General features: G+C 45.5%; 1 protein-coding gene across 3 annotated transcripts in view; it reads left to right on the top strand.

Moving 5' to 3' along the window:
• The first annotated feature begins 455 nt into the window (after positions 1-455).
• TRMU (tRNA mitochondrial 2-thiouridylase) overlaps positions 456-14,471 on the top strand; it is a 54,837-nt gene continuing 40,821 nt past the window's right edge. The window contains exons 1-3 of one of the 3 annotated variants that reach the window (XM_044280221.1): positions 456-616; positions 10,420-10,585; positions 10,684-10,790. In XM_044280221.1, coding sequence (XP_044136156.1) covers positions 535-616; positions 10,420-10,585; positions 10,684-10,790 — 355 coding nt within the window. In that variant the 5' untranslated portion in view covers positions 456-534. The other 2 variants (XM_044280222.1, XM_044280223.1) reach the window with 2 other exon arrangements.

Consider the following 14,471-nt stretch of genomic DNA (forward strand, 5'->3'; position numbering starts at 1 on the left):
TCACAATACATTAGTAAGTGACTTGTATTAACTTTCTCTACATGATAAATGCTACTTGCTGAAGTGAGACAACCCCTTTAAGGCTGGGAGTACATGATGACTGTGTTCAAAACTCACGTGACTTAAAGGGGAATTCTGTTTTTTTCAAGTTAGCCCCTACCCACAGAATATGGGATAACTATTAGACGGGTGAATTTTTTGCTACTATCATATTGCAGTCACACCATGTCGCAGTGCGACACCATAGACCCATTATAAAAAGGTTGTGACCATGAGTTATACTGTAAGCCCACAGAAATACCCAGTACCTGTCCTATCTCTGGCTTACAGTTCCCTCTGACATTACTCTCAAGATTTATCAAACCAAATTGAAGCACCGCCATCTAGTGGCCGCTGCCGGCATTACACGGCTGTTCCCTGGGAACTGTGAGGCGGAGATGAGTTTCTGGCCGGGCCTTTATCAGTCCTGCACCCCCTTCCAGCAGCAGATAACCGGCGTGACTTTCCTTGAGAGGTACATGAGACGCAGGTGACATGCAAGCGGTGCGGCATGTGGTGTGCGCCATGTCCGGAGGGGTGGACAGCGCCGTGACCGCCCTGCTGCTGCGAAGGAGAGGTGAGGAGAATGGACGCGGCCATTACACTGCACGTTCCTAGTTTCCACCTGGAATATGGAAAGACGTCCACTTACCGTGTGTGAGGGAATATACACCGTGCCACAGGGAGGTTGATCAGTAGCTGGTGAGGTGGGCATGTACTAGTGCCAATATTAGTAAATGTGCCTATGGAAGTGTACCAGTGTTCTGCACCAGCTTTACCAACATAAAGTGTTATAGTTTTGGCAGGTCTTCCAGTCATGGCAAGAGACAACCTGGTATTTTATGGGGCAGTATGCCCGCTCAGACTGGTATATATCTCCATTGTACATTGTCTGGACAACTGTGACCCTGCACCCCGTAGAAGTGGAGGTGAAACTTAAAGGGTTTCTGTCATGAGAAATAACGTTATGTAGCTGACTAACAGCGATGGGCTAATGTCAGCAGTACATAACAGTATGACTTATATAGGGCTGCAAAGATTAATCGATGTAATCGATTATATTCGATAACTGGATTCGTTGTCGACGAATCCAGTTATCGAATAATCGCCGATTTGTTGCTATTCGGGCGGGCGGTCGCTGCATCTTTATTTTACCTTTTTACAATGACGCTCCCGCTCCTGTAACAGCCAGGCAGAGCGGACGGCGGCGTAACGTCACTCACTCACGTGACACGCCTGCTCCGCCTCCTTCATTCATGAAGTGGGCGGAGCAGGCGCGTCATGTGATTGAGTGACGTTACGCCGCCGTCCGCTCTGCCTGGCTGTTACAGGAGCGGGAGCGTCATTGTAAAAAGGTAAAATAAAGATGCAAGCATCGGGGCCGGGGCTGTTAGGGGGAAGGGGGAGGGGGGATCTGTCTATGGCACTGCTATGGGAAGGGGGGTCTGTGTATAGCACTGCTATGGGGAGGGGGGAGGATCTGTCTATGGCACTGCTATGGGGAGGGGGGTCTGTGTATAGCACTGCTATGGGGAGGAGGGGGGGTCTGTGTATGGCACTGCTATGGGAAGGGGGATCTGTGCACTGTTATGAGGAAAGGGATCTGTGCACTGTTATGCCCATAACAGTGCACATATCCCCCTCTCCATAACTACGCCGTCCACAGATCCCCCATAATAGTGTCGTCCACAGATCCCCCATAATAGTGTCGTCCACAGATCCCCCATAATAGTGTCGTCCACAGATCCCCCATAATAGTGTCGTCCACAGATCCCCCATAATAGTGTCGTCCACAGATCCCCCATAAGTGTCGTCCACAGATCCCCCATAAGTGTCGTCCACAGATCCCCCATAAGTGTCGTCCACAGATCCCCCATAAGTGTCGTCCACAGATCCCCCATAAGTGTCGTCCACAGATCCCCCATAAGTGTCGTCCACAGATCCCCCATAAGTGTCGTCCACAGATCCCCCATAAGTGTCGTCCACAGATCCCCCATAAGTGTCGTCCACAGATCCCCCATAAGTGTCGTCCACAGATCCCCCATAAGTGTCGTCCACAGATCCCCCATAAGTGTCGTCCACAGATCCCCCATAAGTGTCGTCCACAGATCCCCCATAAGTGTCGTCCACAGATCCCCCATAAGTGTCGTCCACAGATCCCCCATAAGTGTCGTCCACAGATCCCCCATAAGTGTCGTCCACAGATCCCCCATAAGTGTCGTCCACAGATCCCCCATAAGTGTCGTCCACAGATCCCCCATAAGTGTCGTCCACAGATCCCCCATAAGTGTCGTCCACAGATCCCCCATAAGTGTCGTCCACAGATCCCCCATAAGTGTCGTCCACAGATCCCCCATAAGTGTCGTCCACAGATCCCCCATAAGTGTCGTCCACAGATCCCCCATAAGTGTCGTCCACAGATCCCCCATAAGTGTCGTCCACAGATCCCCCATAAGTGTCGTCCACAGATCCCCCATAAGTGTCGTCCACAGATCCCCCATAAGTGTCGTCCACAGATCCCCCATAAGTGTCGTCCACAGATCCCCCATAAGTGTCGTCCACAGATCCCCCATAATAGTGTCGTCCACAGATCCCCCATAATAGTGTCGTCCACAGATCCCCCATAATAGTGTCGTCCACAGATCCCCCATAATAGTGTCGTCCACAGATCCCCCATAATAGTGTCGTCCACAGATCCCCCATAATAGTGTCGTCCACAGATCCCCCATAATAGTGTCGTCCACAGATCCCCCATAATAGTGTCGTCCACAATTTGTTTTAATATGCCCTTTGAACATAATTTTTCAAGTAAGATCATATAAACCTCTCTGTTTTGTAATTTTGTCGTTTTTCCCGATTAATCGATTAATCGTAGAAATTAATCGGCAACTAATCGATTATTCAAATAATCGTTAGCTGCAGCCCTAGACTTATATCTCCCTGCCTGCCGCCGTTCTCTTAAAATAAAGACTTTTATAATATGCTGAGCCTCTAGGTCAGTGATGGTGAACCTTTTAGAGACCGAGTGCCCAAACTGAAACCCAAAGCCCACTTATTTATCGCCAAGTGCCAAGCCAGTAATTTAACCTGAATAGCAATATAGTATATTTTCCATGTATCATTTAGCTATAATAGCCTGCCTACATTCAATGCACTGCCTGTGCCATTCATAGTACGCACTTCGTTGATGAAGGACAGGAAAAATCAAAGGCATATTAGTACACCAAAGACTTTTTCAAGGGTGCGGGTGCCCACAGAGAGGGCTCCGAGTGCCGCCTCTGGCACCAGTGCTATAGGTTCGCCAACACTGCTCTAGGTGCTATTAGGGTGTTGCTTCAGCACCTAGAGGCTCGGTCTACACACCCTTTGGCACGCCCAGGTCCAGTTGATTGACTTTAGAGTTCTCCTCATCAACCTGTAAATCCCGCGCCTGCGCCATCCCGTTTAGTATTTGGCGCAAGCGTAGTGAGCAAGCCGGCAGCAGGAGCACGTCCTTCACTCACTGCGCCAAATACTAAACCTCAAATCATTGAGCAGGCACCTAGGCTAAATGCGCGGGGGGATCCCGTGACCCCCCCCATGTCGGCGATCGCGGCAAACCGCAGGGATCAGAAACTTTAGGATAAAAAATTGTTTCCTGTATCCCTCCCCCCTGCACCCCTGAGTTGTTCGAGCACGGTGGGAGGTGCAGGGGGAGGGTTGCGGGAGGCGGGCGGTGCGGTAGGCGGGATCGCGATCCCCCGCCCGCCTCCCATTGCGTAATCGTTGGCGTCTAGTGGGTATACCAGGGTGCCAGCACATTGCTGGCACCCTGGTATAAACGGCTGACATCGGTGATGCGATGTCAGCCGTTTAACCCTTTCCATACAGCGGTCCATACGGACCGCTGTATGGAAAAGGTTAACAGTAAGAGGGAGCTCCCTCCCTCTCCGATCGGGGGGCTGCTGTGCCTTTGCAGTCCCCCGAATGGAGAGGGAGAGAGCTCCCAGGCAGCCCCCCAAGCCCCGTCCTTACCCTTCCCCGTCTGCGCAGTTCTGGCCACTACTGAGCAGACGGGGAAGGTTCCCATGGCAACAGGACGCCTTCTCAGGCGTCCTGCTGTCCATGGTTCTGAACAGATCTGTGCTGAAAGCATAGATCTGTTCAGACAGTGTAAGTAAAATACAGTACAGTACAATATATATTGTACTGTACTGTATTATGCAGACATCAGACCCACTGGATCTTCAAGAACCAAGTGGGTCTGGGTCAAAAAAAAAGTGAAAAATAAAGTAAAAATCAAAAAACACATTTATCACTGATTAAAAATGAAAAAAAAAAAAATTCCCTACACATGTTTGGTATCGCCGCGTCCGTAACGACCTGATCTATAAAACGGTAATGTTACTTTACCCGAACGGTGAACGCCATAAAAATAAAAAATTAAAAACTATGATGAAATTGGAATTTTGCCCACCTTACTTCCCAAAAAAGGTAATAAAAGTGATTAAAAAAGTTGCATCTACGCCAAAATTGTAACAATCAAACCGTTTTCTCATCCCGCAAAAATCATACCCTACCCATGATAATCGCCCAAAAACTGAAAAAGTTATGGCTCTTAGACTATGGAAACACTAAAACATGATTTCTTTTGTTTCAAAAATGAAATCATTGTGTAAAACTTACATAAATAAAAAGAAAGTATACATATTGGGTATCGCTGCGTCCGTATTGACCGGCTCTATAAAAATATCACATGACCTAACCCCTCAGATGACCACCGTAAAAAAATAAAAATAAAAACGGTGTAAAAAAAGCCATTTTTTGTCATCTTCCGTCACAAAAAGTGTAATAGCAAGCAATCAAAAAGTCATGTGCACCCCAAAATAGTGCCAATCAAACCGTCATCTCATCCCACAAAAAATGAGACCCTACATAAGATAATCGCCCAAAAATGTAAAAAACTATGGCTCTTAGACTATGGAGACACTAAAACATTTTTTTTGTTTTAAAAATGAAATTATTGTGTAAAACGTACATAAATAAAAAAAATTGTATACATATTGGGTATCACTGCGTCCGTGACAACCTGCTCTATAAAATTACCACATGATCTAACCTGTCAGATGAATGGTGTAAATAACAAAAAAAAAAAACGGTGCCAAAAAAGCAATTTCTTGTTACCTTGCCGCACAAAAAGTGTAATATAGAGCAACCAAAAATCATATGTACCCTAAACTTGTACCAACAAAACTGCCACCCTATCCCGTAGTTTCTAAAATGGGGTCACTTTTTTGGAGTTTCTACTCTAGGGGTGCATCAGGAGGCTTCAAATGAGACATGGTGTCAAAAAAACCAGTCCAGCAAAATCTGCCTTCCAAAAACCGTATGGCATTCCTTTCCTTCTGCGCCCTGCCGTGTGACCGTACAGCGGTTTACGACCACATATGGGGTGTTTCTGTTAACCCTTGCTTTGTAACTGGAAAAAAAATATTAAAATGGAAAATCTGCCAAAAAAGTGAAATTTTGAAATTGTATCTCTATTTTCCATTAAATCTTGTGCAACACCTAAAGGGTTAACAAAGTTTGTAAAATCAGTTTTGTATACCTTGAGGGGTGTAGTTTCTTAGATGGGGTCACTTTTATGGAGTTTCTACTCTAGGGGTGCATCAGGGGGCTTCAAATGGGACATGGTGTCAAAAAAACAGTCCAGCAAAACCTGCCTTCCAAAAACCAAACTGCGCACCTTTCACTCTACGCCCCGCTGTGTGTCCGTACAGTAGTTTACGGCCACATATGGGGTGTTTCTGTAAACGGCAGAGTCAGGGCAATAAAGATACAGTCTTGTTTGGCTGTTAACCCTTGCTTTGTTAGTGGAAAAAATTGGTTAAAATGGAAAATTAGGCAATAAAATGAAATTCTCAAATTTCATCCCCATTTGCCAATAACTCTTGTGCAACACCTAAAAGGTTAACAAAGTTTGTAAAATCAGTTTTGAATACCTTGAGGGGTGTAGTTTATAGAATGGGGTCATTTTTGGGTGGTTTCTATTATGTAAGCCTCGCAAAGTGACTTCAGAGCTGTAGTGGTCCCTAAAAATTGGGTTTTTGTAAATTTCTGAAAAATTTCAAGATTTGCTTCTAAACTTCTAAGCCTTGTAACATTCCCAAAATAATTCAAACATGAAGTAGACATATGGGTAATGTAAAGTCATCACAATTTTTAAGGGTATTACTATGTATTACAGAAGTAGAGAAACTGAAACTTTGAAATTTGCTAATTTTTCCCAATTTTTGGTAAATTTGACATTTTTTTTATGCAAAAAAAAATTTTTTTTTAACTTTATTTTACCAGTGTCATGAAGTACAATATGTGACGAAAAAACAATCTCAGAATGGCCTGGATAAGTCAAAGCGTTTTAAAGTTATCATCACTTAAAGTGACACTGGTCAGATTTTCAAAAAATGGCCTGGTCCTAAGGTGTAAAAAGGCTGTGTCCCTAAGGGGTTAAAAGCTGATGCCGGCGAATTAACCCCTTCTATGCCGCTGACGGCAACATAGAAGGGGTTTGTGGCGGGCGAGTGAGCGTATCGAGTCCCTGCGCTGCTGTGGCGGGGATCCGATGCGTGACAAGGCAGCCCGATGCCGTGCAGAGGCTGCCCAATACTTTGCACGGCATCGGGACCTGCCTTCTACGGGTGCCCAGGAGATCCAGCCTCAGGCTGGGTCTCCTAGGCAACCTGTTTGTGTACTACTCAATGTAGTACACAAACAGGCAATGCATTACAATACAGATGTATTGTAATGCATTGCAGAGGGGATCAGACCCCCAAAAGTGAACATCAGAAATAAAGTAAAAGAACAAAAAAGTAAAAAAAAGTGTTTTTTAATAAAATGAGTAAAGTAAAAAAGATAAAAAAACGCCCCTTTCCTCTTATTTTATAATAAAAAACAGAAAAAAAAACCCCCACACATATTAGGTATCGCCGCGTCCATAATGAACGGCTGTATAAATATATCACATGATCCCCCCCTGTCCGATAAACACCATAAAAAATTAAATAAAAACGGTGTAAAAAAAAAGCTATTGTCACCTTACATCACAAAAAGTGCAACACCAAGCAATCAAAAAGGCGTATGTCCCACAAAATGGTATCAATAAAACAGTCCCCTCATCCCGCAAAAAATAAGCCTCTACCTAAGAGAATCTGTCTAAAAATTAAAAAGCTATGGCTCTCAGACTATGGATACACTAAAATATCATTATTTCGGTTTCAAAAATGCTATTATTGTGTAAAACGTAAATAAATAAGAAAAAGTAGACATTAGGTATTGCCACATCCGTAACGATCTGCTCTATAAAAAAAAGTCACATGACCTAATCCCTCAGGTAAATGCTGTAAAAATAAATAAATAAAAACTGTGCCAAAACAACCAATTATTTTTTTTGGTCACCTTGCCCCATAAAGTGTAATAATGAATGATCAAAAAATCATATGTACCCAAAAATGGTACCAATAAAAACTTCAACTGACTGTTGCTGCAAAAAACGAGCCCCTGAACAAGACTATCGGCAGAAAAAAATAAATAAAATAGGGCATTCAGAAAATGGAGATACAAAAACCGAATTTTTGTTATCAAAAATGCTTTATTATGCAAAACTGAAACAAACATCATAGAAAGTAGACCTATTTGATATCATTGTATCTGTGACAAAATGCTCTATAAAAATAGTGCATGATCTAACCTGTCAGATGAATGTTGTTAAAAATTAAAACGGTGCCAAAACACCTTGCCTCACAATAAACGTAATATAGAGCAATTAAAAATCATATGTACCCCAAAATAGTACCAATAAAACGGGCACCATATCCCGTAGTTTCCAAAATGTGGTCACTTTTTTTGAGTTTCTACTGTAGGGGTGCATCAGGGGGGCTTCAAATGGGACATGGCATCTAAAAACCATTTCAGCTAAATCTGCTTTCCAAAAACCATATGGCGTTCCTTTCCTACTGCGCCCTGCCATGTGTCTGTACAGCAGTTTACGATCACCTTTGGGGTGTTTCTGTAAACCGCTGAATCAGGGAAATAAATATTGAGTTTGGCTGTTTACCCTTGCTTTGCTACTGGAAAGAATTGATTAAAATGTAAAATCTGCCAAAAAAGTGAAATTCTGAAATTTCATCTCCATTTTCCATTAATTCTTGTGGAACACCTAAAGGGTAAACAAAGTTTGTAAAATCAATTTTGTATACCTTGAGAGGTGTAGTTTCTAAAATGCGGTCATTTTTGGGTGGTTTCTATTATGTAAGCCTCACAAAGTGACTTCAGACCTGAACTGGTCCTTAAAAAGTGGGTTTTGGAAATTTTCCCAAAAATTTCAATATTTGCTTCTAGCCTTCTACTGTTCCCCCCCCCCCAAAAAAAAAAAAATCATTTTCAAAATGATCCAAACAATGAAGTAGACATATGGGGAATGTAAAGTAATAACTAATTATATGAGGTATCGCTATCTATTATAAAAGTAGAGAAATTTAAAATTTTGGGAATTTTTCACAAGTAAAGGTGAAATATATTGACTCAAGTTTTGACTATCATAAAGTACAATGTGTCTCGAGAAGACCATCTTAGAATGGCTTGGATAAGTAAGTGTTCCAAAGCTATTACCACATAAAGTGACACAGGTCAGATTTGAAAAAAATGGCCTGGTCAGGAAGACAGGCCCGGGGTTAAAGGGGTAGTGGCACAAAGAATATTGTACAGTTTTCAAACCAGCACCTGGATCTGAATACTTTCATAACTGCATGTAATTAAACATTTTGTATAACCACTGAGTTATTCAATAAAATGTATCTGTTTACCTGCTTTTTTTTTTTTTTTTTGTCCTGCTCACTGAGATGGCCGCACATGCTCAGTTTCATCCTTGAGCTGTGATAGGGAAAGTTGAGACACGCCCACTTAGCTGCAGCAGCAAAGACACTCCCCTTGAGCTGTGATGGTGAGAGCTAAGACATGCCCACTTAGCTGCAGCAGAAGACACTCCCTTGAGCTGTGATGAGAGCTGAGACACGCCCCCTTAGCTGCAGCAGAAAAAGACACTCCCTTGAGCTGTGATAAGGAGAGCTGAGACACGCCCCCTTAGCTGCAGCAGAAAAGACACTCCCTTGAGCTGTGATAAGGAGAGCTGAGACACGCCCCCTTAGCTGCAGCAGAAAAGACACTCCCTTGAGCTGTGATAAGGAGAGCTGAGACACGCCCCCTTAGCTGCAGCAGAAAAAGACACTCCCTTGAGCTGTGATAAGGAGAGCTGAGACACGCCCACTTAGCTGCAGCAGAAGATGCTCCCTTGAGCTGTGATAGGGAGAGCTGAGACACGCCCCCTTAGCTGCAGCAGAAGACACTCCCCTTGAGCTGTGATAGGGAGAGCTGAGACCCCCCCTCCCCCCTTAGCTGCAGCAGAAAAGACACTCCCCTTGAGCTGTGATGAGGAGAGCTGAGACACGCCCCCTTAGCTGCAGCAGAAAAGACACTCCCTTGAGCTGTGATAAGGAGAGCTGAGACACGCCCCCTTAGCTGCAGCAGAAAAAGACACTCCCTTGAGCTGTGATAGGGAGAGCTGAGACACGCCCCCTTAGCTGCAGCAGAAGACACTCCCCTTGAGCTGTGATAGGGAGAGCTGAGACCCCCCCTCCCCCCTTAGCTGCAGCAGAAAAGACACTCCCCTTGAGCTGTGATGAGGAGAGCTGAGACACGCCCCCTTAGCTGCAGCAGAAAAGACGCTCCCCCCTGAGATCTCGGCTTGATATAAATCTAGAAGAGCAATGAATGTGGAGATCTCTGGATCCATGTGAGGTACAGGGCTGGTTCTAGCTGTGGTAGAAAGAAATTGTCATCTTCTATATGATGTGTGATCTTCATTTTTTTTACGTGAATCATGGGATAACCCCTTTAATATTGATCTCTGAGGAGAAGTTAGAGATATAAATAAAGCCCCTTATAGTGTGTCGGAGGAGGGGGTCCCTGTGTCCTGCCTGTGGGATTGGGTATGGCCTGGGCTCCACTTCTCCATTCCTGAACCCTATAGCGGCTGCCTATATGGTGTATACCAGGTCTGGTCATAAATACACCTGTAGCCCAGATACACTGCAGGGATGACGCCCATGTTTCTGCTGAAGTATAAAGGCTATATCCCCCTCCTGTCTATATTCGGGAAGATCAAGTAGATTAGTTGTCCATAGCATGGTCCAGATTCCAGTTGACACTAGTGATTGCATTGGTTTTTATGGCCACATTATGGGTGCCCTGGTTTTTCAGTTGCCATTGACCTCATAACATATGGTGTTGATACACTAAGAGCATACAGAGCTGTCACATAACGCATTGTATGCTACGTGTCTCTAGGTTATCAGGTTACTGGTGTCTTTATGAACAACTGGGATGTGGTGGACGAACATGGCATGTGCAGTGCAGAGAAGGACTGTGAGGACGCCTATCTGGTCTGCCGGAAGCTGGACATCCCCTTCCACCAGGTGTCGTATGTGAAGGAGTACTGGCATGAGGTGTTCAGGTAATTGGGGCAATGTGGTGACCATACAGGAGATGGCACCCTCTTACTGGACATTCATATAAGACATGACTATGAATTGTGCTTTACTTGGTTTTTAGTTATTTCTTGAGTGAATATGAGAAAGGAAGGACCCCGAATCCAGACGTATTGTGCAACAAGCGTATAAAGTTTAACCACTTCCTAAACTATGCTATTGATAACCTAGGTAAGACCATGTATATAGTCGCCTCTGATCACTTGTAGGGGACTGTGCGCACATAGCAGATTTCCTGCAGTAATTTCTGTGACTGAATTTCACATCCTAAGGGCTCGTGCACAGGACTGTGTGTGTGGTGTGTGTGGTGTGTGTGGTGTGTGTGGTGTGTGTTTTTTTTTTTTTTACATATTATATGCCATGGCTATCCTATTTATGCATCGCTGTGCACTGTCCTGATTGGCTGCAGCGGTCATGTGCCAAACTAAGCAGTGGCAAGAGGACCAGACAAGCACTGCAGAGTAACCATAATTTTTTTTTATTTTAGGCTATTGGGTGACTTATCAGAAATGTTTAAATGGGTTTTCTGATCCTTAGGCCCTATGCACACGGCCGTGTTTCACAGCCGTGTGCGGGCCGTGGAACCGCGGCCTGGATCCCTCCTGAGAGCAGGAGCGCACGGCGTCACTGGTTGCTATGACGCCGTGCGCTCCCTGCTGCCGGCACAGTACAGTAATACACTGGTATAGATCATACCAGTGTATTACTGTATTGCGGCGGCAGCAGGGAGCGCACGGCGTCATAGCAACCAGTGACGCCGTGCGCTCCTGCTCTCAGGAGGGATCCAGGCCGCGGTTCCACGGCCCGCACACGGCTGTGAAACACGGCCGTGTGCATGGGGCCTTATATATAGGATAGGTCCTCAGTATCTGATTGGTGAGGGCCCGACCCCTGCCAATCAGCTGTTTGAGAAGGCACTGGCCCTTGCAGCAGCAATGCGGCTTTTTCTTAGCTTTCCCTAGGCCGCCACGTTCATCTGTTACATGGCCTCGGCGCAACTCAGCCTCATAGAAGTTAATGGGGCTGAGCGTTATACCAATCATAGCTACTATTCTGCTGCCTTTCCCCCGAAAATAAGACACTGTTATATTTATTTTTTCCTCAAGAAGGCACACTATGGCTTATTTTCAGGGGATGTCTTATTTTTATCTTTTTTTATTTTATTTATTTTTTATTTGTCTTACACAGGCCAGCAAAGCTGATGTGTAAGAACTGGCTTATTTATCGGGGATCTAGTTCCAATCTGCACAGTGGAGTTGGGATGATCTCTGTGGGCTCAGTAGCAGACTGCTTGCTGAAACTTTTCCCTTATCCCCTGGTGTTTGTGGTGGGTGAGAGAGACCCACAGACTGTTAGTGCTGGCGGAGAGAGACACACAGTGTTGAGTAAAACGGCAGCCAGAGCTTTATTCTTCCCCCTGAGAACACACAATACCTAAAGCAGAACTTCCAGCTCCTTACTTCATTGAGGAGACTTTTACTATCAGTTTCTGTCTCTCTCTCTCTGTGCTTCAGCTTGCAGCACGCACAGAAGGACCATGACCTGACGGGGGGAGCCGACCTTGTTGATGGGGCTGCCCGCACCTCTCCGGTCACCTCCGAGATTAGCCACGCCCATCACTATGTCTTATTTTCGGAGTATGGCTTTTATTGCTCAAATACGGCTTATTTTATGGGTATGTCTTATTTTCGGGGAAACACTGTATGTGCTTGGTGAACAGGAAGAAGGATTTGCCGCTGCCTTCTCAAACAGCTTATTGGCGGGAGTCCCGGGTGTCAGACACCAACAGATCAGATACTGATGACCTATTCAGAGGAAAACCCCTTTAATCATCTCGGACAACTCCTTTAAAGGGGTTAAAGTATGCTTATAGTTTATTTCTTATATAAATTATTCCAATATATTATAAAAAAAAAAATATTGTGCCGTTTGCTTTTCAGGATTGAGGGAAAGATGGGTAACAGCTGGTAAAGTCCATATTGGTGGTCAGCCAACTTTATCAGGCAGAGATTGTCAGTCTTATATTCACAGGGCAGGGATTTGTTGATAGATGGCAGTGATCACTATATAAGATGACTGTATAACACTCAGGGCTCACGCACGTGACTGTAGGCGGTCTGAAGACTGTCCATGTGCGCACCATATCACGGATGCTAACCGATTCACTTGAATGGGTCTGTAATGCGGAAGATGCAGTGTGGCATGAAGGCACGGATCAGAAGCACCACTGAGTGATTCTGTGGATTTTTATTTTTTTTTTGTCCGTGCCTACACAGTAGAAAAAAATAGTGGCTGTGGATCGTGAACCCCATTCAAGTGAATAGGTCCACAGACTGCAGGCACCTAGTTGGTGCTGTGCATCCGCAGCACAGGCATGGCCGGCACCTGGTTGTGTGCACAGGCATGGCCGGCACCTGTTGATGGAGTGTCATGTGACCAGGCAAATCACTCAGTCTCCTCCACTCAAATACAGTACACCTGTACAAAACTCCCAACATGGCAAGTACACATGGCAAATGGTGTATTTGAGGTGAGAAGGCTGAGTGACGTGTCTAGACTTATTTTTGCCTGGTCACATGACCCTCCATCAGCCATCCTCTTATGGACAGGACCTCTGTGTGGACAGCACAGAACATTTGCCTAACAAGGGGGCATGACTTATGAAATATAGCAAACGACACAGAAAATCATCAGACAATATTAGTAAGGGTCATGGCTATTTTGCATACACATTGGTCAAAAGTAGCCAGAAAGTGGCCAAACCCTTTAACCGCTTGCCGCCACGCTAACGCCGAAAGGCGTCATCGCGGCGGGTCTCCCAGGTCACACTAACGCCAATAGGCGTCATCTCGCGAGACGCGAGATTTCCTGTGAACGCGCGCGCTCACAGGAACGGAAGGTAAGCGAGTGGATCTCCAGCCTGCCAGCGGCGATCGCTCGCTGGCAGGCTGGAGATCCGAATTTTTTAACCCCTAACAGGTATATTAGACGCTGTTTTCATAACAGCGTCTAATATACCTCCTACCTGGTCCTCTGGTGGTCCCTTTTGTTAGGATCGACCACCAGAGGACTCAGGTAGGTCAGTACAGTCGCACCAAACACCACACTACACTACACTACACTACACCCCCCCCCCCCCGTCACTTATTAACCCCTTATAAACCCATGATCACCCCATATAAACTCCCTGATCACCCCCCTGTCATTGATCACCGCCCTGTCATTGATCACCCCCCTGTCAGGCTCCGTTCAGACGTCCGTATGATTTTTACGGATACATGGATCGGATCCGCAAAAAGCATACGGACGTCTGAATGGAGCCTTACAGGGGGGTGATCAATGACAGGCGGGTGATCACCCATATACACTCCCTGATCACCCCCCTGTCATTGATCACCCCCCTGTCATTGATCACTTCCCTGTAAGGCTCCATTCAGACGTCCGCATGATTTTTACGGATCCATGGATACATGGATCGGATCCGCAAAACACATGCGGACGTCTGAATGGAGCCTTACAGGGGGTGATCAATGACAGGCGGGTGATCACCCATATACACTCCCTGATCACCCCCCTGTCATTGATAACCCCCCTGTAAGGCTCCATTCAGACGTCCGCATGCGTTTTGTGGATCCGATCCATGGATCCGTAAAAAATCATGCGGATGTCTGAATGGAGCCTTACAGGGGGGGTGATCAGTGACAGGGGGGTGATCACCCTGATTACCCTGATCACCCCGTCATTGATAACCCCCCTGTAAGGCTCCATTCAGACGTCCGCATGCGTTTTGTGGATCCGATCCATGTATCCGTAAAAAATCATGCGGATGTCTGAATGGGGCCTTACTGGGGG

Source organism: Bufo gargarizans, chromosome 2 (genome assembly GCF_014858855.1).
Source record: "Bufo gargarizans isolate SCDJY-AF-19 chromosome 2, ASM1485885v1, whole genome shotgun sequence".
In the NCBI taxonomy this organism is placed as follows: domain Eukaryota; kingdom Metazoa; phylum Chordata; class Amphibia; order Anura; family Bufonidae; genus Bufo; species Bufo gargarizans.